We start from the raw sequence: 27,163 nt of genomic DNA, 5'->3' as shown, positions 1-27,163 counted from the left end.
GCTTCTGAGATTGGTGCAGGGGCGGTTTTGTCACAGAGAGGTTCTGGTTGCTCAGTGTTCAATCCATGTGCTTTCTTTTCCAGGAAATTTTCTGCTGCTGAGCGTAATTATGATGTGGGCAACCGAGAGTTGCTGGCCATGAAGTGGGCATTCGAGGAGTGGCGTCATTGGCTTGAGGGTGCTAAGCATCGCGTGGTGGTTTTGACTGATCATAAGAACCTTACTTATCTTGAGTCTGCCAAGCGCTTGAATCCTAGACAGGCCCGTTGGTCGTTATTTTTTGCTCGTTTTGATTTTGTGATTTCATACCTTCCGGGCTCTAAAAATGTGAAGGCGGATGCTCTGTCTAGGAGTTTTGTGCCCGACTCTCCGGGGTTATCTGAGCCGGCGAGTATCCTCAAGGAAGGAGTCATTGTGTCTGCCATCTCCCCTGATTTGCGGAGAGTGTTGCAGAAATTTCAGGCTAATAAACCTGATCGTTGTCCGGCCGAGAAACTGTTCGTCCCTGATAGGTGGACTAGTAAAGTTATCTCTGAACTTCATTGTTCGGTGCTGGCCGGTCATCCAGGAATCTTTGGTACCAGGGAGTTGGTTGCTAGATCCTTCTGGTGGCCATCTCTGTCACGGGATGTGCGTGCTTTTGTGCAGTCCTGTGGAATTTGTGCTAGGGCTAAGCCCTGCTGTTCACGTGCCAGTGGGTTGCTTTTGCCCTTGCCGGTCCCGAAGAGGCCTTGGACACATATTTCGATGGATTTAATTTCTGACCTTCCCGTTTCTCAAAAAATGTCTGTCATTTGGGTGGTCTGTGATCGCTTTTCTAAAATGGTCCATCTGGTGCCCTTGGTTAAATTGCCTTCCTCCTCTGATTTGGTGCCTTTGTTCTTCCAGCATGTGGTTCGTTTACATGGCATTCCTGAGAATATTGTTTCTGACAGAGGTTCCCAGTTTGTCTCGAGGTTCTGGCGAGCCTTTTGTGGTAGGATGGGCATTGACCTATCTTTTTCCTCGGCCTTCCATCCTCAGACTAATGGCCAGACCGAACGAACCAATCAGACCTTGGAAACATATCTGAGATGTTTTGTTTCCGCTGACCAGGATGATTGGGTGTCATTTTTGCCGTTGGCTGAGTTCGCCCTTAATAATCGGGCCAGCTCGGCTACCTTGGTCTCTCCATTTTTCTGCAATTCTGGGTTCCATCCTCGTTTCTCTTCAGGACAGGTTGAGTCTTCGGACTGTCCTGGTGTGGATTATGTGGTGGACAGGTTGCAGCAGATCTGGACTCAGGTAGTGGACAATTTGACCTTGTCCCAGGAGAAGGCTCAGCTTTTCGCTAATCGCAGACGCCGTGTGGGACCCCGACTTCGTGTTGGGGATCTGGTTTGGTTATCTTCTCGTCATATACCTATGAAGGTTTCCTCTCCTAAATTTAAACCTCGTTTTATTGGTCCGTATAGGATTTCTGAGATTCTCAATCCGGTGTCTTTTCGTCTGACCCTCCCAGACTCCTTTTCCATACATAATGTATTCCATAGGTCGTTGTTGAGGAGATACGTGGCACCTATGGTTCCATCTGTGGAGCCTCCTGCCCCTGTTTTGGTGGAGGGGGAATTGGAGTATATTGTGGAGAAGATTTTGGATTCTCGTGTCTCTAGACGGAAACTCCAGTATCTGGTCAAATGGAAGGGTTATGCTCAGGAAGATAATTCCTGGGTTTTTGCCTCTGATGTCCATGCCCCAGATCTTGTTCGTGCCTTTCATGTGGCTCATCCTGGTCGGCCTGGGGGTTCTGGTGAGGGTTCGGTGACCCCTCCTCAAGGGGGGGGTACTGTTGTGAATTCTGTGGCTGAGTTCACTTCTGTGGTCACAAGTGGTATTGCAGTCTCTGGGCTTCCTCCCTCAGGTGTTTTGGTGAGCTCGTTGGCTGCCTTGCTATTTAGCTCCACCTGAGTCTGTCTTCCTTGCTCCTTGTCAATGTTCCAGTGTTGGATCTGAGCTACTGCATCTTTCCTTGGGCCTGCTGCTCTGCTAGATAAGTGCTTCTAGTTTGTTTTCTGTTTTTTTCTGTCCAGCTTGCTATTTACTTTTGCTGGAAGCTCTGAGAAGCAAAGGGGTGCACCGCCGTGCTGTTAGTTCGGCACGGTGGGTCTTTTTGCCCCTTTGCGTGGTTTTCGTTTTAGGGTTTTTTGTAGACTGCATAGTTCTCTTTGCTATCCTCGCTCTGTCTAGAATATCGGGCCTCACTTTGCTGAATCTATTTCATTCCTACGTTTGTCTTTTCATCTTGCTAACAGTCATTATATGTGGGGGCTGCCTATTCCTTTGGGGTATTTCTCTGAGGTAAGTCAGGCTTGTATTTCTATCTTCAGGCTAGTCAGCTCCTCAGGCAGTGCCGAGTTGCATAGGTAGTTGATAGGCGCAATCCACTGCTGCTTTCAGTTGTGTGAGGATAGATCAGGTACTGCAGTCTACAGAGATTCCACGTCTCAGAGCTCGTCCTATTGTTTTGGGTTATTGCCAGATCTCTGTATGTGCGCTGATTACTGCACGCTGTGTTGCCTGATTGCCAGCCATAACAGACCCCCCAAGGAACTTATCTAGATGCATATTGAGCACTTTAAACCCCCAGTTGCTTCACAGAAGTTTATAACGCAGAGCCATGAAAATAAAACATAACTTTTCTTTCCTCAAAAATGATTTTTTAGCCTGGAATTTCCTATTTTGCCAAGGGTATTAGGAGAAATTGGACCCCAAATGTTGTTGTCCAGTTTGTCCTGAGTATGCTGATACCCCATATGTGGGGGTAAACCACTGTTTGGGCGCATGGCAGGGCTCGGAAGGGAAGGCACGCCATTTGGCTTTTTAAATGGAAAATTAGCTCCAATCATTAGCGGACACCATGTCACGTTTGGAGAGCCCTTGTGTGCCTAAATATCGGAGATCCCCCACAAATGACCCCATTTTGGAAACTAGACCCCCAAAGGAACTAATCTAGATGTGTGGTGAGGACTTTGAACCCCCAAGTGCTTCACAGAAGTTTATAACGCAGAGCCATGAAAAAAAAAAAAAAAATTATTTTCTCAAAAATGATCTTTTAGCCTGCAATTTTTTATTTTCCCAAGGGTAACAGGAGAAATTTGACCCCAAATGTTGTTGTCCAGTTTCTCCTGAGTACAGTGATACCCCATGTGTGGGGGTAAACTACTGTTTGGGTACATGCCGGGGCTCGGAAATGAAGTAGTGATGTTTTGAAATGCAGACTTTGATGGAATGGTCTGCGGGTGTCACGTTGCGTTTGCAGAGCCCTTGGTAGAAAACCCCCACAAGTGACCCCATTTTAGAAACTAGACCCCCCAAGGAACTTATCTAGATATGTGGTGAGCACCTTGAACAAAGAATTGACATGCTGCGGAAAATACAACGCAGCGTTTCCGCATGGTATTTTCCGCACCATGGGCACAGCGGATTTGGTTTTCCATAGCTTTACATGGTACTGTAAACCTGATGGAACACTGCTGTGAATCTGCAGCCAAATCCGCACCGTGTGCACATAGCCTAATTCTAAAGGTATGTGCACACGCTGCGGAAAACGCTGCGGATCCGCAGCAGTTTCCCATGAGTTTACAGTTCAATGTAAACCTATGGAAAACAAAAATCGCTGTACACATGCTGCAGAAAAACTGCTCGGAAACGCATCGGTTTACATTCCGCAGCATGTCGCTTCTTTCTGCAGATTCCACAGCGGTTTTACAACTGCTCCAATAGAAAATCGCAGTTGTAAAACTGCAGTGAAATGCGCAGAAAAACCGCAGTAAATCTGCCATAAATCCGCAGCGGTTTAGCACTGCGGATTTATCAAATCCGCAGCGGAAAAATCCGCAGAGGACCAGAATATGTGTGCACATACCGAAACCCTAACCCTAACCCTAGTTCTTACCCCAACCTTAGTGGAAGAAAAAAAAAAATCTTTATTTTATTATTGTCCCTACCTATGGGGGTGACAAAGGGGGGGGGTCATTCAGTATTTTTTTTAATTTTGATCACTGCGATAGGTTTTATCGCAGTGATCAAAATGCACTTGAAACGAATCTGCCGGCCGGCAGATTCGGCGGGTGCACTGCGCATGCGCCCGCCATTTTGGAAGATGGCGGTGCCCAGGAAAGAAGACGGACGGACCACGGGAGGCTCGGTAAGTATGATGGGGTGGGGGGGGGAGCACGGGGGGGTGGATCGGAGCATGGGGGGGTAAATCGGAGCACGGGTGGGGGGGTGCATTGGAGCATCGGGGGGTGGATCGGACTGCAGGGGGGGTGGATCGGACTGCAGGGGGGGTGGATCGGAGTGCAGGGGGGGTGGATCGGAGTGCAGGGGGGGTGGTTGGAGCACGGGGGTGGGATTGGAGCACGGGGGTGGGATTGGAGCACGGAGGTGAGCGGACAAGAGCACGGGGGGGAGCGGACAGGAGGACGGAGGGGAGCGGAGCAGTGTAAAGGACAGATCGGAGGGCTGGGGGGGCGATCGGTGGGGTGGGGTGGGGGCACATCAGTGTTTCCAGCCATGGCCGATGATATTGCAGCATCGGCCATGGCTGGATTGTAATATTTCACCAGTTATAATAGGTGAAATATTACAAATCGCTCTGATTGCAGTTTCACTTTCAACAGCCAATCAGAGCGATCGTAGCCACGGGGGGGTGAAGCCACCCCCCCGGGCTAAACTACCACTCCCCCTGTCCCTGCAGATCGGGTGAAATGGGAGTTAACCCTTTCACCAGATCTGCAGGGACGCGATCACTCTGTGACACAGCATATGCGTCACAGGTCGGATTGGCACCGACTTTCATGACGCATACGCTGTGTCACAGGTCGGGAAGGGGTTAAGGGCTTGCTCACACGAACGTACAGTGGGTACGGAAAGTATTCAGACCCCTTTAAATTTTTCACTCTTTGTTTCATTGCAGCCATTTGGTAAATTCAAACAAGGTCCTTTTGTTCTCATTAATGTACACTCTGCACCCTATCTTGACTGAAAAAAAACAGAAATGTAGAAATGTTTGCAAATTTATTAAAAAAGAAAAACTGAAATATCACATGGTCATAAGTATTCAGACCCTTTGCACAGACACTCATATTTAAGTCACATGCTGTCCATTTCCTTGTGATCCTACTTGACATGGTTCTACTCCTTCATTGGAGGCCAGCTGTGTTTAAATAAACTGATAGGACTTGTTTGGAAAGGCACACACCTGTCTACATAAGACCTCACAGCTCACAGTGCATGCCAGACCAAATGAGAATCATGAGGTCACAGGAACTGGCCAAAGAGCTCAGAGACAGAATTGTGGCAAGGTACAGATCTGGCCAAGGTTACAACAGAATTTCTGCAGTACTCAAGGTTCCTAAGAGTATAGTGGCCTCCATAACCCTTAAATGAAAGAAGTTTGGGACCACCAGAAGTCTTCCTAGACCTGGCTGTCCAGACACACTGAGCAATCGTGGGAGAAGAGCCTTGGTGAGAGAGGTAAAGAAGAACCCAAAGATCACTGTGGCTGAGCTCCAGAGATGCAGTAGGGAGATGGGAGAAAGTTCCACAAAGTCAACTATCTCTGCAGCCCTCCACCAGTCGGGCCTTTATGGCAGAGTGGCCCAACGGAAGCCTCTCCTCAGTGCAAGACATATGAAAGCCGCATTGAGTTTGCTTAAAACACACATGAAGGACTCCCAGACTATGACAAATAAGATTCTCTGGTCTGATGAGATGAAGATAGACCTTTTTGGGGATAATTCTAAGCGGTATGTGTGGAGAAAACTAGGAACTGCTCATCACCTGCCCAATACAATCCCAAAACTGAAACATGGTGGCAGCATCATGCTATTGGGTGTTTTTCAGCTGCAGGGACAGGACGACTGGTTGTCAATGAAGGAAACATGAATGAGGCCAAGTACAGAGATGCTCTGGACCTCAGACTTGGCCGAAGGTTCACCTTTCAACATGAAAATGACCCCAAGCACACAGCTAAAATAACAAAGGAGTGGCTTCAGAACAACTCTGTGACCATTCTTGATTGGCCAAGCCAGAGCCCTGACCTAAACCAAATTGAGCATCTCTGGAGAGACCTGAAAATGGCTGTCCACCAACGTTCACCATCCAGCCTGAACTGGAGAGGATCTACAGGAAAGAATGGCAGAGGATCCCCAAATCCAGGTTTGCAAAACTTGTTGCATCATTCCCAAGAAGACTCATGGCTGAGCAAAGGGCCTGAATACTTAGGACCATGTGATATTTCAGTTTTTCTTTTTTAATAAATTTGCCAAAAATTCTACATTTCTGTTTTTCATTGAAGATGGGGTGCAGAGTACATTAATGAGAAAAAAAAGAACTTTTTTGAATTTACCAAATGGCTGCAAAGAAACAAAGAGTGAAAAATTTAAAGGGGTCTGAATACTTTCCGTACCCACTGTATAGCACGACTGAGTGCTATTGGATGGCTCAATGTTATACTATAGGGCAGTGCAATTTTTTTTCTCATATCAACTTAGCATGTAAAAAATTCTCAACAAGTTGTGAGTGTATCCAATAATGGGACTATGAGCACCCATATGGAGGACACAGAAAATGGAGAAGATGGAGAAATTAAGTGCTCCATCCTTGCCACCTGTGCTCTGATGCTCTCAAGCAAGAGCATTGGATCTCACTAAGCTGACACTTGGCTCAAAATCTGACAGCGTTTGAGCCAAGTGTCATTAGCATAATTGGCCCGATTCTCTCACATGAGGAATCTACAGCAGTGTGAGCAAGCTCTTAATGTGAATATTTGTTGTGGGCATGCTGGTCAAAGTGAGCCTACATGTTGTTTTTGTACAGGGGTCTACAGTAGCTTGTGTTAGCCCGTGGGCAAGTAGGCCAATGTAAATGTGCTTTTCACCTTTCACTGGAACAACAAGGATAAACTAATAAAACAATATACAAAAAGTAATTAGGAAGTAAGTTCTTTGCTTGACAGTGAGACACAGTTGTATAAAAATCTTAGATATCTGTATATAATACTTCAATAACTTTTCTTCTATGTCACTCAAGTCTAATGTTAGAAGATTAATTTTTGTAACTGAAAAGTACAAAATCATTCTAAGGTATTAATCAGAGCCACGAATAAATAGAGGTCTGTATTAAATCCAGTGCACTAAAGCTAATCTGTCTCACCCTTGTGTAAAATATAGTTCACATTTAATCACGTCTGCACATCTTTAAATCATTTCAAGATTTCCCTTTGCTGCCAATAAATTTTTGTGACATATCCAGCCCGCTGATGTGAAACACAGTTGTAAGAAGAAGGTGATCTCACCCATATTAAAGCAGAATGAGACATTTCCGTGCAGTAAGACCATTTGTTAAAGGCTCTAACAGCTGTCAGTAAAATGGAATAAGTGAATCTCATATATCGAGTCAGTGATAAAAAAGAAATAAGAAATACTGCAGCTTCCACGATTCCCTGCTTTTACTAAATATTGTGGAAAACTGAGCAATAGCTAGAGACTAAACCGAAGAAAAGATATCTTAAATATCTAACAATTAAAACACCTGTTTCAATGAATTTCTGAGCACACTAAAAAAAAACTGGTCAAGAAAATTGAATGTATAATAAAACAGTGATAGCAATACTGGATACATTTTTTTTATTCGTAAGTCCTGTATTTTTTGGCCTGTAGGATGACTATGAAATACACCCAAGGTTTAGATATCAGAAAATAGGAAAACATATTTCCTTCTAATTAAAACTTCCCTGTTAATGTATAGAAGTATAGGGGTCAAAACCACTAATCTTCATGCACTAGGCTACAATAGGGAGGTAAAAAAAAGAAAAAAAAAAGTGGCCAGTGTGAACATGAGCCTACACGATGCATGTATACCAACTTATATTCCAGTTCATCACTTTAGGTTTTTGTTTAATTTTTGTGCACTATGTGCAAATAACAGTGTGGACCCCCTTTTCTTTGAGCTGGATATTACATTCATGTAATTCCTTGTGGGGAGAACATACAAACTCCTAGCAGATGTCATCCTTGGTGGGATTTGAACCCAGGACTCCAGCACCTCAATGCTAACCACTGAGCTACTATGCTGCCCATTAAAGTGTGTCTGTTTTATTTCAAACTAGTGGAAGAACCCGGCGTTGCCTGGACATAGTAAATATCTGTGTAAGTTATAGCACCTCACTTCTCTCATTTTCCCATCAGGCCTCTCATTTTCCCCCTCACATCTCTCACATTTTCTCCCTCACTCCTCTCATTCCCCCTAACATTTGTCATTTCGACCACACATCTCTCATTTTCTGATCACTCCACTATTTTCCCCTCACTCCTCTCATTTTGCACTCACACCTTTTCATTTTCACCTTACACCTCTCATTTTCCCCTCAGTATATATATATGTTTGTCATCTCCCTTATATATAGTATACACCTGTATGTCATCTCCTGTACATAGTAAATACCTGTATGTCATCTCCTCTGTATATAGTATATACCTGTATGCAATCTCCCCTATAAATAATATATACCTGCTGTATGTCATCTCCTCCTGTATATTGTATATACCTATGTGTCATTTCCTCCTGTATATATTATATACCTGTGTGTCATCTCTTCTGTATATAGTATATACCTGTATATCATCTCCTGTATATAGTATATGCCTGTATGTCATCTCCCCTGTATATAGTATATACCTGCTGTATGTCATCTCCTCCTGTATATACTTATGTGTCATCTCCTCTTTTATATAGTATATACCTGTATGTCATCTCCTCCTGTATATAGTATATACCTGTCTCATCTCCTCCTGTATGTAGTATATACCTGTATGTCATCTCCTCCTGTATATAGTATATACCTGTATGTCATCTCCTCCTGTATAAACAGTTAGGTCCATATATATTTGGACAGAGACAACATTTTTCTAATTTTGGTTATAGACATTACCACAATGAATTTTAAAGAAAACAATTCAGATGCAGTTGAAGTTCAGACTTTTAGCTTTCATTTGAGGGTATCCACATTAAAATTGGATGAAGGGTTTAGGAATTTCAGCTCCTTAACATGTGCCACCCTGTTTTTAAAGGGACCAAAAGTAATTGGACAATTGACTCCAAGGCTATTTCATGAACAGGTGTGGGCAATCCCTTCGTTATGTCATTCTCAATTATGCAGATAAAAGGCCTGGAGTTGATTTGAGGTGTGGTGCTTGCATTTGGAAGGTTTTGCTGTGAAGTAAACATGCGGTCAAAGGAGCTGTCCATGCAGGTGAAACAAGCAATCTTTAAGCTGCGAAAACAGAAAAAAAAAACATCCGAGAAATTGCTACAATATTAGGGGTGGCAAAATATACAGTTTGGTACATCCTGAGAAAGAAAGAAAGCACTGGTGAACTCATCAATGCAAAAAGACCTGGGCGCCCACAGAAGGTTACAGTTGTGGATGATCGCAGAATAATCTCCATGATGAAGAGAAACCCCTTCACAACAGCCAACCAAGTGAACAACACTCTCCAGGAGGTCGGCGTATCAATATCCAAATCTACCATAAAGAGAAGACTGCAAGAAAGTAAATACAGAGGGTTCACTGCATGGTGCAAGCCACTCATAAGCATCAAGAATAAGAAGGCTAGACTGGACTTTACTAAAAAAACATCTGAAAAAGCCAGCACAGTTCTGCAAGAACATTCTTTGGACAGATGAAATCAAGATCAACCTCTACCAGAATGAGGGAAAGAGAAAAGTATGGCGAAGGCGTGATACAACTCATGATCCAAAGCATACCACATCATCTGTAAAACACGGCGGAGGCAGTGTGATGGCTTGGGCATGCATGGCTGCCAGTGGCACTGGGTCACTAGTGTTTATTGATGATGTGACACAGGACAGAAGCAGCCGAATGAATTCTGAGGTATTCAGAGCCATACTGTGTGCTCAGATCCAGCCAAATGCAGCAAAACTGATTGGTCGTCGTTTCATACTACAGATGGACAATGACCCAAAACATAAAGCCAAAGCAACCCAGGAGTTTATTAAAGCAAAGAAGTGGAATATTCTTGAATGGCCAAGTCAGTCACCTGATCTCAACCCAATTTAGCATGCATTTCACTTGTTAAAGACTAAACTTCAGACAGAAAGGCCCACAAAAAAACAGGAACTGAAAACCACCGCAGTGAAGGCCTGGCAGAGCATCAAAAAGGAGGAAACACAGCGTCTGGTGATGTCCATGAGTTCAAGACTTCAGGCAGTCATTGCCAGCAAAGGGTTTTCAACCAAGTACTAAAAATAAACATTTTATTTAAAATTATTTAATCTGTCCAATTACTTTTGGTCCCTTTAAAAACAGGGTGGCACATGTTAAGGAGCTGAAACTCCTAAACCCTTCATCCAATTTTAATGTGGATACCCTCAAATGAAAGCTGAAAGTCTGAACTTCAACTGCATCTGAATTGTTTTGTTTAAAATTCATTGTGGTAACGTCTATAACCAAAATTAGAAAAATGTTGTCTCTGTCCAAATATATATGGACCTAACTGTAGTATATACCTGTAAGTAATCTCCTCCTGTATATAGTATATACCTGTGTGTCATCTGCTCCTGTATATAGTATGTACCTGTATGTCATCTCCCTGTATATAGTATATATCTGTGTGTCATCTCCTGTATTAGACCGCGTTCACACGTTATTTGGTCAGTATTTTTAACCTCAGTATTTGTAAGCTAAATTGGCAGCCTGATAAATCCCCAGCCAACAGGAAGCCCTCCCCCCTGGCAGTATATATTAGATCACGCATACACATAATAGACAGGTCATGTGACTGACAGCTGCCGTATTTCCTATATGGCACATTTGTGGTACGCTTTGAGTATGTGCAAGTTTTGTGTGAGGCAACTTTTGCATGTGTTCCAACTTTTGTGCATGTGGCAATTTTTCCGTGTGTGCAAGTTTTGCGTGTGGCGAGTTTTCCATGAGGTGAGTTTTGCACGTGTGGCTAGTTTTGCGTGAGCCTAGTTTTGCATGTGTCGAATTTTGCGCGTGGCGAGTTTTGAGCGGTGACTTTTGTGTTTCGACTTTTATGTGGCGAGCTTGGTGTATGTGTGGTGAAATGTGTGCTGAGGGTGGTATATGTGTTCAAGCACGTGGTAGTGTGTGGCGCATTTTGTGTGTGTGTTCATATCCCCGTGTGTGGTGAGTATCCCATGTCGGGGCCCCACCTTAGCAACTGTACGGTATATACTCTTTGGCGCCATCGCTCTCATTCTTTAAGTTCCCCTTGTTCACATCTGGCAGCTGTCAATTTGCATCCAACACTTTTCCTTTCACTTTTTCCCCATTATGTAGGTTAAAATTTCGCCTCATAACATAGCCTATGACGCTCTCGGGGTCTAGACGTGTGACTGTGCAAAATTTTGTGGCTGTAGCTGTGACGGTGCAGATGCCAATCCCGGATATACACACATTCATACACACCCCCCCACACACACAGCTTTATATATTAGATAAAGTGTTTTATTCCGTGTGTGTGTGTGTGTGTGTGTGTGTGTGTGTGTGTGTGTTTATTTAACTCTTTACTTACAGGTTTAGCAATGAGGGTGTCTGGCTGACACCTCTTCATTACTAAATCTAGGGCTTGGTGTCTGTGACAGCTGCTGACACCAACCCCTAATTCCATTACCCTGATGCGACTGCACCATGGCATCAGGAAGAGCCTTGGCTAAGCGTCAGAATTGACGCTTCAAATATGACGTGTCATTTCTGGGGAAGGCGAGAGCTGGTATTTTTAGCCTAGAATGGTGCAAGTAACCATGAAAAATAATAAGGAAATTATATCACTAACTTCTTTTTTCTTTGAATATCTTTATTTAGCTCCTAAAAGCATTCTTTGCTGTACAACAACACATTAAAAAAACGCATGCAAAAACGCACCAAAAACACATAAAAAATGTGCGTATTTTCAATTGCGTTTTTGCTGCTAACAAATTACTAGAGATGCAGTTACGTTATAGAAATTTCTGCAATCAAATACTCAACGTGTGCATATAGCCTTACAAAACAGTATTCAGCACTTAAAGCAGACCTGTCAGCAGAATTTTGCTAAGTAAACTACAGACAGACAGTCTCAAGTTGCCGCTGTTATACTGATTAAATTGATACCTGGTGTGAAGAAATCCGTCTTGTGGTTCTTGTTAGGCCGGGATCACACATATGCGAGATATGGCCGAGTCTCGCAGGTGAAAATCCAGCTCTGGCGCCGGCACTCTGGAGCAGAGCGTGCAGCTCCATGTATTGCTGTGCGGCTGCACGCTCCGCTCTGGAGTGCCAGCACCAGAGCTGGGTTGTCACCTGCGAGACTCAGCCGTATCTCGCATATGTGTGATCAGGGCCTTAGAAGTTTTCAGGTAATGATATACCCGTGCTCTGTAGGCAGAGTCTTTTCTTCCTGCTCTAAGCCAGAGAAACCAAGGAAAGACCTGGTCACAGGCCGCCCCGAAGCACAAACATGTTTCTCATCATAGAGACAGAAGGCTTGTGCCTGTGGGCAGGCCTTTTTATTTAGCAAAATCCTGCAGACAGGTATGCTTTAACTTAAAATAATTTACAGTACTTTATATGTTACATCGATAGGAACTCCTCAATAGTACAACACACAGAAAACTAGTAACCAGACTATCATAAAAATACAGCCATACCTTTATAAGACAAATTTTAAAACAATCTATGGAGAAGTCCATAAAGGGGGCTTCAAACCAAGCACAACAATACAAAATAGGTCTAACACTCACAGAACCAAATCATTAATATAGCCAAATGTCTGACTGTGAAAACTTGCTAATATTGTATCTCGAGGTACAAGCCAGGAACTGGAGTGAAAAGAGCATCATAACACCAGTGCCAAATTACAGTTAAAGGGAACTTGTGACTCAATTCAGGCTGCCCAAACCACAGGTAGCATAAATCAGAGCTTGGCTGCACAACTGCATCTAGGTATGTTTTTTCTGAAATACTCTGGCATTTCAGAGAAAATATAGTTTTAAGAGCAGCCTTCTCACACCACTCTAGTTGATTGACAGGTATCTCCCATGTGTGCACATAGAGACCTGTCAATCACCTGAAGGGGTGCAACGAATAGCTGGCTTGGGGCGGTGCCAGACTATATTTTCTCCGAAACACTGGAGCATTTTAGAGAAAAACATACCTGAATGCAATTGTGCAGTCAGGTTCACTAAATTACCGTGTATACTAGAGTATAAGGCGAGATTTTCAGCCCATTTTTTTGGGCTGAAAGTCCCCCTCTCGGCTTATACTCGAGTCTTACCCAGGGGTCGGCAGGGGGAGCGGGGGCTGTCTAATAATACTCACCTGCTCCTGGCGTGGTCCCTGCAGGTCCCTGGTTCTCCCGGAGCCTCAGCTTCTTCACATGGTACCGCTCATTACAGCAATGAATATGCGGCTCCACCTCCCATAGGGGTATAGGCGCATATTCATTACTGTAATTAGCGGTACCATGTGACCGCTCAATACAGGAAGAATCTGCAGGAACCAGGGACTGCACCGCGCCAGGAGCAGGTGAGTATAATGGGGAGGGGGAGCACTGCGCGATATTCACCTCTCCTCGTTCTAGCCGCCGCTCCGTCTTCAGCGCCTTCTGCAGTGACGCTCAGGTCAGAGGGCGCGATGACGTGGTTAGTGCGCGCCCTCTGCCTGAAAGTCAGCGCAGAAGACGCTGAAGATGGAGCGGCGGCCGGAAAGAGGAAAGGTGAATATTTAAAGTGCCGGGGGCCAGAGCGACGGAGAGGTGAGTATGTGATTTATTTATTTTTTATCGCAGCAACAGCAAATGGGGCAAATATCTTTATGGAACATCTTATGGGGTCATAATTAACGTTTGTGTAGGATTATATGGGGCAAATATCTCTATGGAGCATCTTATGGGGCCATAACGTTTGTGCAGCACTCTATGGGGTAAATATCTCTATGGAGCATCTTATGGGGCTGTAATCAACATTTGTGGAGCACTATATGGGGCAAATGTGTCTATAGAGCATCTTATGGGGCCATTATTAACCTTTATGCAGGATTATATTGGGCATATTTTAATATGGAGCATCTTATGGGGCCCATCATGAACTGTATGGAGCATTATATGGGGCTCCTGATTCAATATGGATATTCAAAAACACTTAACCTACTGATGTCTCCATGAATTTTACTTTTATTGGTATCTATTTTTACTTTTGAAATTTACCAGTAGCTGCTGCATTTCCCACCATAGCCTTATACTCGAGTCATTAAGTTTTCCCAGTTTTTTGCGGCAAAATTAGGGGGGGTCGGCTTATACTTGGGTCAGCTTAGGCCGGCGTCACACACAGCGTAAAACAATACGGTCCGTATATTACGGCCGTAATACGCTGAAAAGTCCCCAAAAAAATGGTCCGTTGCTCCTCCGTAGGCAGGCTGTGTCAGCGTTTTTTGCGCATGGCATCCTCCGTATGTAATCCGTATGGCATCCGTACTGCGTGGTTTTCTCGCAGGCTTGCAAAACCAACATACCGCTATAGAAGTGATCCATGTGTCCCAAAAAGAAAAGAATATATATATATATATGTCAGTAGACACATATATGTATATATATTAATACTTATTCCAGCGCTATACAGCTTGAAAGCCGGTAATTCAATTACCGGCTTTTTCTTTCTCCTTCATAAAACCCGACATGATTTGAGACATGGTTTACATACAGTAAACCATGTCTTCTCTCCATTTTTTTTGCAGATTCCACACTACTAATGTCAGTAGTGTGTATCTGCAAAATTTGGCCGTTCTAGCTCTTAAAATAAAGGGTTAACTGGCGGAAAAAATTGGCGTGGGCGATTCTTTAAAATTCTTTAAAATTATTTTAATGAAATAAAAACAATGGTTGTTGTAGTATTTTATTCAACGCCCAATCCAGTCACTGAAGACCCTCGTTCTGTGAGTAAAGAAACATAATAAACCAACAATATACTTACCCTCCGCAGATCTGTAACGTCCAACGATGTAAATCCTTCTGAAGGGGTTAAAACATTTTGCAGCAAGGAGCTGTGCTAATGCAGGCTGCTCCTCGCTGCAAAACCCCAGGGAATGAGGCTAAAAATAGATCAATGATCTATATTTAGCATCATTTGTGGTGAGGCGCCCTCTGCTGGCTGTTCATAGATCGTGGGAAATTACCTAGAAAGCTCCCTGGCTCCCTGGCTTTCTCATTAAAATAATTTTAAAGAATGTGTTTGTGTTTTATTTAACCCTTCACTACAATTGGATTAATAATGGATAGGTGTCATAATTGACGCCTCTCCATTATTAATTAGGCTTAATGTCACCTTACAATAGCAAGGTGGCATTAACCCTTCATTACCCCATATCCCACCGCTACACGGGAATGGGAAGAGAGTGGCCAAGTGCCAGAATAGGCGCATCTTCCAGATGTGCCTGTTCTGGGGTGGCTGGGGGCAGATATTTTTAGCCAGGGGGGGGCCAATAACCGTGGACCCTCTCCAGGCTATTAATATCTGCCCTCAGTCACTGGCTTTACTACTCTGGCGGAGAAAATTGCGCAGGAGCCCACGCCAATTTTTTCCGCCAGTTAACCCTTTATTTTAAGAGCTAGAACGGCCAAATTTTGCAGATACACACTACTGACATTAGTAGTGTGGAATCTGCAAAAAAAATGGAGAGAAGACATGGTTTACTGTATGTAAACCATGTCTCAAATCATGTCGGGTTTTATGAAGGAGAAAGAAAAAGCCGGTAATTGAATTACCGGCTTTCAAGCTGTATAGCGCTGGAATAAATATTAATATATATACATATATGTGTCTCACTGACATATATATATATATATACCTATTCTATGTGTACACATTTATTATATCTATTGGACTGGAAGCTGTCAGTGTGATTTTACTGTACACCGCACTGAATTACCGGCTTTTCTCTCTAACAGCGCTGCGTATTTCTCGCAAGTCACACTGCTTGTCCGTGTGTAATCCGTATTTTTCACGCTTCCATAGACTTTCATTGGCGTATTTCTTGCGCAGTACGGTGACAAACGCAGCATGCTGCGATTTTGTACGGCCGTAGAAAGCCGTATAATACTGATCAGTAAAATACGGCAAATAGGAGCAGGGGCATAGAGAATAATTGTGCCGTATTTTTTGCGAGTTTTATGGACGTAGATTCTGCGCTCTTACGTCCGTAAAACTCGCATGTGTGACGGCGGCCTTATACTGGAGTATATACGGTAAGTGACATGTTCCAATTAAATGTAAACACAGTTCTTACAGCGTTTTCTATAGCCCAATGCACTTTTCATGTGTCTGCTTCCTCAGGTGGATGCAAGACTTGAGAACCCTTGAGGAAGCAGACATGTTAGGGGCTGTGGCAGGTGTATCTACGGCTAAATAGTTCGGCTTTCTTTATTGTTTTTTTGTGAACTGTAAGGAGTATATCATGGCCGTTGTGTCACCACTGTATTTTAAGGTGATATATATATATATATATATATATATATATATATATATATAGTAAAATAATTATTACAGTATCTGCAAATATTTCTATAGACAATTATACATATATCAACATATATAAATGGTCACCTGCTGACGAACGTTCATACCAGAACACCAGAACGCCCGTTGGAGTAGACACCACACTCACAGTCTGAACGATACAGGTATTATGCCTCTTGATCTTTAACCCCTTTCCGACATCGGGCATAATAGTACACCGATGTCGGACTCCCTCCCTTTGATGTAGGCTCTGGTGGTGAGCCCACATCTTTCCCGGCATATGTCAGCTGTTTTGAACAGCTGACATGTGCCCGGAGCAGCCACGTTTGAAATCACGATCCACCCGTGGATATTAACCTGTTAAATGCCGCAGTCAAATGATGACAGCCGCATTTAAATCACGCTTCCAGCAATTGTGCAGGAATCCGCCCACTGGTGGCGCTCATAGCAAGTGAGTAATTCAGCTACATACAGGTGAACTGATCAGGTTATGGCAACTTTTGGTCTCCCATGGAGACTATTGAAGCATGCCAAAAGTAAAAAAAAAGCTTTTAAAAATATAGAAAAAAAAATAGAAAAATATAAAAGTTCAAATCACCCCCGTTTCACCCCTTTCAAAATAAAACAATAAAAATAAAATCAAGCATACACATATTTGGTATTGCAGGGTTCAGAATCGCCCGGTCTATCAATAAAAAAAGGATTAACCTAATCGCTAAACAGCGCAGCGAGAAAAAAAGTAAAAACGCCAGAATTACGTATTTTTTTGGTCGCCGCGACATTGCATTAAAATGCAATAACGGGCGATCAAAGGATCGTATCTGCACCAAAATGATATCAATAAAAACGTTACCTCGGCACGCAAAAAATAAGCCCTCACCCGACCTGTGATTACGAAAAATGGAGACGCTACGGGTATAGGAAAATTGCACAATTTTATTTTAAACAAAGTTTGTAATTTTTTTCACCACTTAGATAAAAAAGAACCTAGAAATGTTTGGTGTCTATGAACTCGTAATGACCTGGAGAATCATAACACCCCCTCCCAACCCAGAAGCCACAGCATCGCCCACAATATCGCCAGACTCCTGCCGCCTTTCCCATAACCAGCTGTATTCAAATTATATGACGCACTCCCATTTTCCCCCCAAAATCTTAAGGATAAGATTGCGTCTTAGGCCGGGATCACACATGCGAGAAATAAGTTCGAGTCTCGCATGTTAATACCCGGCATTGCCGCCGTCACTCAGGAGTGGAGCATGGGGCTGCATGTATTGCTATGCGGCCGCACGTTCCGCTCCTGAGTGATGGCGGCAGTGCCGGGTATTTACATGCGAGACTCGGCCGTATTTCTCGCATGTGTGATCCTGGCCTTATTGTTTGAAAAATATGATATTCAATAAAGATTTTCTATTACTTATTTTCTGATTGGTTTTTGTGTTCAATCCGAATGGTCATTTTTCCTGCCATGTCCGGGAAATATATGTCTGTATAGTGATAAGTATCTGACTCATCCACCCAGAGTACATACCATATCATTTGCCCTAGCCCAGGTTTGCTGTGTAACTACACTGCAGGTAAGAACTCACTCTGATTCTTCCACGTGTTGTACCTTTTATTTACATAGTAGTTTATCAAACGTGAAAATTTTGGATAAGGTGTGGCCCATATTTCAAAATCTTTGACATTCATGCAAATATTACAACCTACCATATAAAGCTTATATTTCCATGTGCATATCCAAATAAGCAGATATTCTATTAATATTTTGTTCACATTACCTTCACAATGGCTTTACATAATATAACACCACTCTTCTTTGTCACCACTTGTCTAGTCTTGAGAAAGTTGTCAACTAGCAAAGGGATAGTAGGAAATGCTTCTCCTTCCAGTCTGTAGAGATTCTTGTAATTGCAAATTAAAAAGAAAAGCCAATACTTGATTTAATATTATATCAACAAGTTATAGAAGAAATATAAAATAAATATACAAAAGTTAAAAGAAAGTAGAATTTTTGTGTTCAATTCTCAAGGATATACAGTATAAGCCAAAAAGTTCTCTATGGTAGGGTACTACTATAACTAGTTCTTATCACATCTACCAATGTTGTGTTCATATTGAGGAGCATAATTCTGGCAAATGCCCTTTTCTCCTCTATATAGATGTATCCTTCCTTAAAGGGGTTGTTGAGGATCAAAAAAAATAAATAAATAAATAAATAAGTCTACTTTCTTTCAAAAACAGTGCGGCACTTTTCCATAGATTGTGTAAGCCCAGTTTAACCCCATTCACTTTAGTAGAGCTATGCAGCAAAAAACACACATAGTTCATGGACTGGTGTGATGCTATTTTTTTTTTTTTTTTTTTAATCTTGAACAAACCAAACCAGTTGCTAATGTGTGTTTCATTTTCTGGAAGTAAGCAACCATCTTTTCATAATCCTATACATCCTCTTTAATGGTCATTGCCATTTAAAACAAACTTTGCCACAAGGAGCGCGGTAATTTGCTTTTTTGCACTGCATGCTGTGGCGGCACTGTCGGTCGAAGAGAGGGGAGAGTGGGTGTGGCTTACAGTGGCTGATGGGAGATTTGTATTCCTCTGCCTTTCAGTTGCCATCATGCAGTGGACACGTGAGGAGAGGTCATTTTGTGTTGAAGCGTATTTTTCAAATGCCCACTCGATCATTGCAGTGCAGCGTGCTTTTCGTTTACAATTCGCTGTTCCTCCACGCGGACGTGTTTCTGGACGGCAATCAATTGTAAATTGGGTGAATGCATTCAGAACAGCAGGGAATGTGTCACGTGTACGAAGGGGACCTGAGAGAAGGATTACAACACCACAAAACATCGAGAGAGTTAGAGCAGCAGTACTGCAATCTCCGAAACGCTCTGCTCGGAAGCAATCATTTGCTCTTGGCATTTCAAGACGTTCTCTCCACCGGATTCTTCATGATGAACTGAATTTTCACCCGTATAAAATGTGCGTGGTCCAACATTTGTCAGCATGGGACTATTTGACACGGCGGACCTCTTGTGAAGACATGTTAGCAACGATACCCCGTGACGCAATTGTGTTTTTTTCTGATGAGGCACATTTTCACCTTAGTGGGTGTGTAAACAAACAAAATATGCGTTACTGGAGTGAAACAAACCCCAGAGAAGTTCACGAGAGACCTCTGCATTCGGACCGCGTCACTGTGTGGTGCGCCATATCACGAGTAGGCATCATTGGTCCTTACTTTTTTCAGGATAATGGTCGTGCCATAACTGTGAACTCCGAACGGTACTTGTCTATGATACAGGATTATTTTCAGCCGGCTCTTGAGGCAATGGAACTAGAGGATACATGGTTCCAACAGGATGGTGCCACTGCACACACAGCGAGGGTTACCATGAATTGTTTGAGGCAAATGTTTCCTGGACGGCTTATCTCTTTGAGGGGAGATGTGAACTGGCCAGCACGCTCACCAGATTTAGCCCCATGCGATTTTTTCCTTTGGGGTTACCTGAAGTCTAAGGTGTATATCAACCGTCCCAACACCTTGGAAGACCTAAGGAACAATATTGAAGCTGAAATTGGCAGAATACCAGTGGACATGCTTGTTAGAGTTCATGAAAACTTCAGAAAACGTATGCAGCAGTGTGTGGATAGCGAAGGTCGACATTTGCCAGATACACTATTTAAAACCATGTAATTTAAAAATTCCATTACTGTTCAGTATAATTAAAATATAAAATAAATTTTTCTAATGATCATAATTTTTTTATTTCATTCCCAAATCAGCAAATTACCGCGCTCCACCCTGTATAACAAATTTTGTCCGATATGTTATTACTTCTTACTACTTTTATGAGCCACTAATCCCCTTTTCCCTGCCTCCTGAACTCATAATTTACACATACATTATTCTGAACATTTGTCTGAAGCCACCAGGATGTTTTGACTTATCTTTAAACATTAAATATTTTGAGCTGTATCACAGGACTTCAGTTGGCATAGTTTGATGCATCCTTTTTTTTTTTTTTAACTAGATGGCCGTGATGGGTTCCTCTAATGAATGCCATCTGTTTACCATCTGTCAATCAAAGCTGCCATGTTTAAAAATACATATGTTTTATTAAATACTTTTTACTGGATGGAGAGATTGTATTAAGCTGCTATCATGACAACTTGTATAAATGAAGCAATGAAAGAAAGGGTAATGGTGGACACATCCGTAGGTGCCCAAGGAGACAAGATACACTTTTAACACTAAATACAAAGAGGGCTACTTCCATCACTGTAAACGTCACATAAAACAGTAAGAGGGTCAAATAATGATTGTGCAATCAAAGGAATACGCAAATGTCCCCATATCTTATTATGTTGTGTAACCCTGGAAACTTACATCTATACACTGAATGATGAAATGCCTCGGCTGGCCATCCCACAGCACAGACAGCACATATTCCTGTTTCCCTTGGCTTTCACGAACAAGAAAATCACCGTTGTTTATTAACAATCCTTGAACCTCAGTTCGTGGAACAGCACCATGGTACCAGTTCTGTTGACTAAGCGGCTTCTGGACTTCTGGAACCAATGGTAAAAGAGGTGGTAGCTATCCAAAACAAATGACATGAAAACATTATGATCACTTCCAACCTTATTCAATCACCAACACAATTTCGATTTAAAGGGAATCTGTCAGCAGGTTTTTGCTACTTCATCTGAGAGCAGCATAGTGTATGAAAAGAGACCCTGAATCCAAGGAAATATCTCTTAATGTACTGGGTGCAGAGTTCTTAGATTTAGCAATCCAGCAGAGCTGAGAAAGCTAATCACACCCACACCAGGCTCTGTATGTAATTGTCTATTGACAGCGAGCTGCATATCACAGGAGGGGACAGTTTTCACATGTTTGTCACAGCAATGATAATGTTCTAGTGATAAAACCTTAAATTGTAAGTAAACAACAGCATATAGCTTGACAAGTGACACATCGTTAAATTCAGTGTTTTAATCCCTACCTCATGATGTCCTCAGATTACATACAAAACCTGCTGACAGATTCCCTTTAATGACAACGGTACTGTTAAAAAGAAGGACGTAAAATGCACAAAACACAGGATAATAAAACACTGTAGCGCAGCGGAAAAGCACACGGTATCCTCCGTATCGCAGCCGGGGGATCAAAACAGTCCGTAACCGAGACCGGGTGCCATGGGGAACAGCACCATTGTGTCATGCTGAGGGGTTTCAGACGTTCGCTTCTCTTGTCTTTGTGTTACCTTACACCAGCCGGCTGTTGCAGAGCCACCTGCTCTGTCGCTTGCAAAACAAACACTGACACACCCAACCCTTTACTTCAGGGCTTTTAAATGGATCTGTGGCCATGGGACACTTGTAAAACCCAGCCAGAAGGGAGCGAACTGCCCCACTACCATCCTGTAGTTCGCTACAAAAATAAAAACACTTAATGGGTTTTCCTAAACATTGCCTTGGTCAAATAACTTGACCAGGCCTACACTTACTTTTATTTTGCACTGCAGCCACAGCTATACCTGTGACTGCAATGCACTCAAGGGGTTTAATACTCTTCTATGCACATCCTGGTAGATACATAACGACCCTCGCATATAATACCTGTCACTGCCTCACAACAGGTGAATCTAAGGGTATCATAGTATCACATCAATTGCGTTCGGCTAGTGTGCGTCGCGCTAGCGTCGGGCGACGCAGCGGCGACGCACGCGTCATGCGCCCCTATGTTTAACATGGGGGACGCATGCGTTTTTGCTTGTTGCGTTTTCCGACACGTGCGTCTTTTTTGACGCTAGCGTCGGACCAAGAAAACGCAACAAGTTGCATTTTTCTTGCGTCCGATTTTCGTCAAAAACGACGCACGCGTCGAAAAACGCAGCGTTTTTGCGTGCGTTTGCACGCGTTTTTCGGTGCGTTGTGCGTCGCGTCGCCGACGCAGCGGCGCACAACGCTAGTGTGAACGTAGCCTAATATATGCACATCTACTAATAAAATCTGTAATTTAGGAACCAGTGGCAATCTGAGTGTTAGGAGAGATCAGTCATTGTAAATAGTGATGAGCGAATGTACTCGTTACTGGAGATTTCCCGAGCCCGCTAGGGGGTCCTCCGAGTATTTTTTAGTGCTCGGAGATTTAGTTTTTAGCGCCGCAGCTGAATGATTTACATCTGTTAGCTAGCATAAGTACATGTGGGGGTTGCCTGGTTGCTAGGGAATCCCCACATGTATTTATGCTGGCTAACAGATGTAAATCATTCAGCTGCAGCGCATTAAAAAGTAAATCTCCGAGCACTAAAAAAATAATTGGAGGACCCCCGAGCATGCTCGAGAAATCTCGAGTAACGAGTATATTTGCTCATCACTAATTGTAAAGTCTAATTTTCTGTGGCTGCTCTTCCTGATGATTGAAGTTTCTCTTAAAATATAGAATTTTCCTGAGAACTAATTTAAGAAAAAAAAAAGAACAAAATAATTTGCTTAGACTTTGCACACAAAAGAACATTTGTTTAGTGTAATAGCTGCAAGAAGAGGAAGATGTAGTGGGCGGATGTGAGATATCTTTGTTTCGGCATGCAAAAGAGTAATAAAAACCCATTGTTAGATTTCTGCCAGATGAAAATATTGGGGTATCTATATATTTCATCTGTAGGAACTTTTATGAGTTCTAACTCTAAGCCCATAGGCATTAATATGGAGGTAGTCCCACCTTATGCAGCTGTAACAGCTTCCACTCTTCGGTGAAGTCTTTCTGCAAAGTTTAGGAGTGTGTCTCTGAGAAATTTAACTGTACTCATCAAGAAGAGAATTCGTGAGGACAGACACTAATGTTGGACGACAAGGTCTGGCTCACAATCTACGCTCTAGTTCATCCCAAGGGTATTCGATGGGGTTGAGTCAAAGGCTATGCCTTTATGGAGCTTGCTTTGTGCACTGGGAAACAGCCATGCTGGGACACAAAAAGGCCTCCGGCAACCTGTCCTCACAAAGGTGGAAGCTATAATTATCCAAAATGTCTGGGAATGTGATTGTCTCGGTTTGCTGAATCATTAGGATTTCCCTTTGCTGGAACTAAAACCAAGCCCTGAAAACCAACCCTGTTATGATTAGGTAATTCAGAACCACAATGGACCTTGAAGTTCAGAGCACACAAAGTGACCTGACAATAACCAAAAGACATAGGACGAGCTCTGAGACGTGGGAACTCTGCTGACCGCAATCCCTAATCCTATCCAACCACACTAGAGGCAGCCGTGGATTGCGCCTAACGCTCCCTATGCAACTCGGCACAGCCTGAGAAACTAGCTAGGCCTAAGATAGAAAAATAAGCCTATCTTGCCTCAGAGAAATACCCCAAAGGAAAAGGCAGCCCCCCACATATAATGACTGTGAGTAGAGATGAAAATACAAACGCAGAGATGAAATAGATTTAGCAAAGTGAGGCCCAACTTACTGAACAGACCGAAGATAGGAAAGATAACTTTGCGGTCAACACAAACCCTACAAACAACCACGCAGAGGGGGCAAAAAGACCCTCCGCACCGACTAACGGTACGGAGGTGCTCCCTCTGCGTCCCAGAGCTTCCAGCAAGCCAGAAAAACCAATTAAGCAAGCTGGACAGAAAAAATAGCAAACAAAAATAACACAAGCAAAACTTAGCTTATGCAGAGCAGACAGGCCACAGGAACCATCCAGGAGGAAGCAAGACCAATACTAGAACATTGACTGGAGGCCAGGAGCAAAGCACTAGGTGGAGTTAAATAGAGCAGCACCTAACGACTTCACCACATCACCTGAGGAAGGAAACTCAGAAGCCGCAGTACCACTTGTGACCACAGGAGGGAGCTCTGCCACAGAATTCACAACAGTACCCCCCCCTTGAGGAGGGGTCACCGAACCCTCACCAGAGCCCCCAGGCCGACCAGGATGAGCCATATGAAAGGCACGAACAAGATCGGCAGCATGGACATCAGAGGCAAAGACCCAGGAATTATCTTCCTGACCATAACCCTTCCACTTAACCAGATACTGGAGTTTCCGTCTCGAAACACGAGAATCCCAAATCTTCTCCACAATATACTCCAACTCCCCCTCCACCAAAACCAGGGCAGGAGGATCAACAGATGGAACCATAGGTGCCACGTATCTCCGCAACAATGACCTATGGAATACGTTATGGATGGAAAAAGAATCTGGAAGGGTCAAACGAAAAGACACAGGATTAAGAACCTCAGAAATCCTATATGGACCAATGAAACGAGGCTTAAACTTAGGAGAGGAAACCTTCATAGGAATATGACGAGATGACAACCAAACCAAATCCCCAACACGAAGTCGGGGACCCACACAGCGTCTGCGATTAGCGAAACGTTGAGCCTTCTCCTGGGACAAGGTCAAATTGTCCACTACATGAGTCCAAATCTGCTGTAACCTGTCCACCACCGTATCCACACCAGGACAGTCCGAAGACTCAACCTGCCCTGAAGAGAAACGAGGATGGAACCCAGAGTTGCAGAAAAACGGCGAAACCAAGGTAGCCGAGCTGGCCCGATTATTAAGGGCGAACTCAGCCAAAGGCAAGAAGGACACCCAATCATCCTGATCAGCAGAAACAAAGCATCTCAGATATGTTTCTAAGGTCTGATTGGTTCGTTCGGTCTGGCCATTAGTCTGAGGATGGAAAGCCGAGGAAAAAGACAAATCAATGCCCATCCTAGCACAAAAAGCTCGCCAAAACCTCGAAACAAACTGGGAACCTCTGTCAGAAACGATGTTCTCTGGAATGCCATGTAAACGAACCACATGCTGGAAGAACAATGGCACCAAATCAGAGGAGGAAGGTAATTTAGACAAGGGTACCAAATGGATCATCTTAGAGAAGCGATCACAAACCACCCAAATGACCGACATTTTTTGAGAGACGGGGAGATCCGAAATAAAATCCATAGAGATATGTGTCCAAGGCCTCTTCGGGACCTGCAAGGGCAAAAGCAACCCACTGGCACGATAACAGCAGGGCTTCGCCCGAGCACAAATCCCACAGGACTGCACAAAAGAACGCACATCCCGCGACAGAGACGGCCACCAAAAGGATCTAGCCACTAAATCTCTGGTACCAAAGATTCCAGGATGACCAGCCAACACCGAACAATGAACCTCAGAGATAACTTTATTCGTCCACCTATCAGGGACAAACAGTTTCTCCGCTGGGCAACGATCAGGTTTATTAGCCTGAAATTTTTGCAGCACCCGCCGCAAATCAGGGGAGATAGCAGACAAAATTACTCCCTCTTTGAGAATACCCGCCGGCTCAGACAAACCCGGAGAGTCGGGCACAAAACTCTTAGACAGGGCATCCGCCTTCACATTTTTAGAGCCCGGAAGGTACGAAACCACAAAGTCAAAACGGGAGAAAAACAGCGACCAACGAGCCTGTCTAGGATTCAACCGTTTGGCAGACTCGAGATAAGTCAAGTTCTTGTGATCAGTCAAGACCACCACGCGATGCTTAGCTCCTTCAAGCCAATGACGCCACTCCTCGAATGCCCACTTCATGGCCAGCAACTCTCGATTGCCAACATCATAATTTCGCTCAGCAGGCGAAAACTTCCTAGAAAAGAAGGCGCATGGTTTCATCACCGAGCAATCAGAACTTCTCTGCGACAAAACAGCCCCCACTCCAATTTCAGAAGCATCAACCTCGACCTGGAACGGAAGCGAAACATCTGGTTGACACAACACAGGGGCAGAAGAAAAACGACGCTTCAACTCTTGAAAAGCTTCCACAGCAGCAGAAGTCCAATTGACCACATCAGCACCCTTCTTGGTCAAATCGGTCAATGGTTTAGCAATACTAGAAAAATTACAGATGAAGCGACGATAAAAATTAGCAAAGCCCAGGAACTTTTGCAGACTCTTCAGAGATGTCGGCTGAGTCCAATCGTAGATGGCCTGGACCTTAACAGGGTCCATCTCGATAGTAGAAGGGGAAAAAATGAACCCCAAAAATGAAACCTTCTGAACACCAAAGAGACACTTTGATCCCTTCACAAACAAAGAATTAGCACGCAGGACCTGGAACACCATTCTGACCTGCTTCATATGAGACTCCCAATCATCCGAGAAGACCAAAATATCATCCAAGTATACAATCAGGAATTTATCCAGGTACTCTCGGAAGATGTCATGCATAAAGGACTGAAACACCGATGGAGCATTGGCAAGTCCGAAAGGCATAACTAGGTACTCAAAATGGCCCTCGGGCATATTAAATGCAGTTTTCCATTCATCGCCCCGCTTAATACGCACAAGATTATACGCACCACGAAGATCTATCTTGGTGAACCAACTAGCCCCCTTGATCCGAGCAAACAAATCAGATAGCAGCGGTAAGGGGTACTGAAATTTGACCGTGATTTTATTTAGAAGGCGGTAATCTATACAAGGTCTCAGCGAACCATCCTTCTTGGCCACAAAAAAGAACCCTGCTCCCAATGGCGACGATGACGGGCGAATATGACCTTTCTCCAAGGACTCCATCACGTAACTCCGCATAGCGGCGTG

The 27,163-nt window shown here is 43.6% G+C and overlaps 1 protein-coding gene across 1 annotated transcript in view; it reads right to left on the bottom strand.

Moving 5' to 3' along the window:
* The window catches only part of FES (FES proto-oncogene, tyrosine kinase), a 259,267-nt gene that overhangs the window by 44,490 nt on the left and 187,614 nt on the right, over window positions 1-27,163 (bottom strand). The window contains exons 11-12 of the mRNA XM_069766154.1: window positions 20,969-21,178; window positions 18,360-18,482 (exon numbers count right to left, since the gene is read on the bottom strand). Of these exons, the coding sequence (XP_069622255.1) occupies window positions 18,360-18,482; window positions 20,969-21,178 (333 nt within the window). The remainder of the gene's footprint in view (window positions 1-18,359; window positions 18,483-20,968; window positions 21,179-27,163) is intronic.

The sequence above is a fragment of the Ranitomeya imitator genome, chromosome 4 (genome assembly GCF_032444005.1).
Source record: "Ranitomeya imitator isolate aRanImi1 chromosome 4, aRanImi1.pri, whole genome shotgun sequence".
Lineage (NCBI taxonomy): Eukaryota > Metazoa > Chordata > Amphibia > Anura > Dendrobatidae > Ranitomeya > Ranitomeya imitator.
Note: the sequence above shows the minus strand (reverse complement) of the source record. Positions and strands in the feature narration are given on the sequence as shown.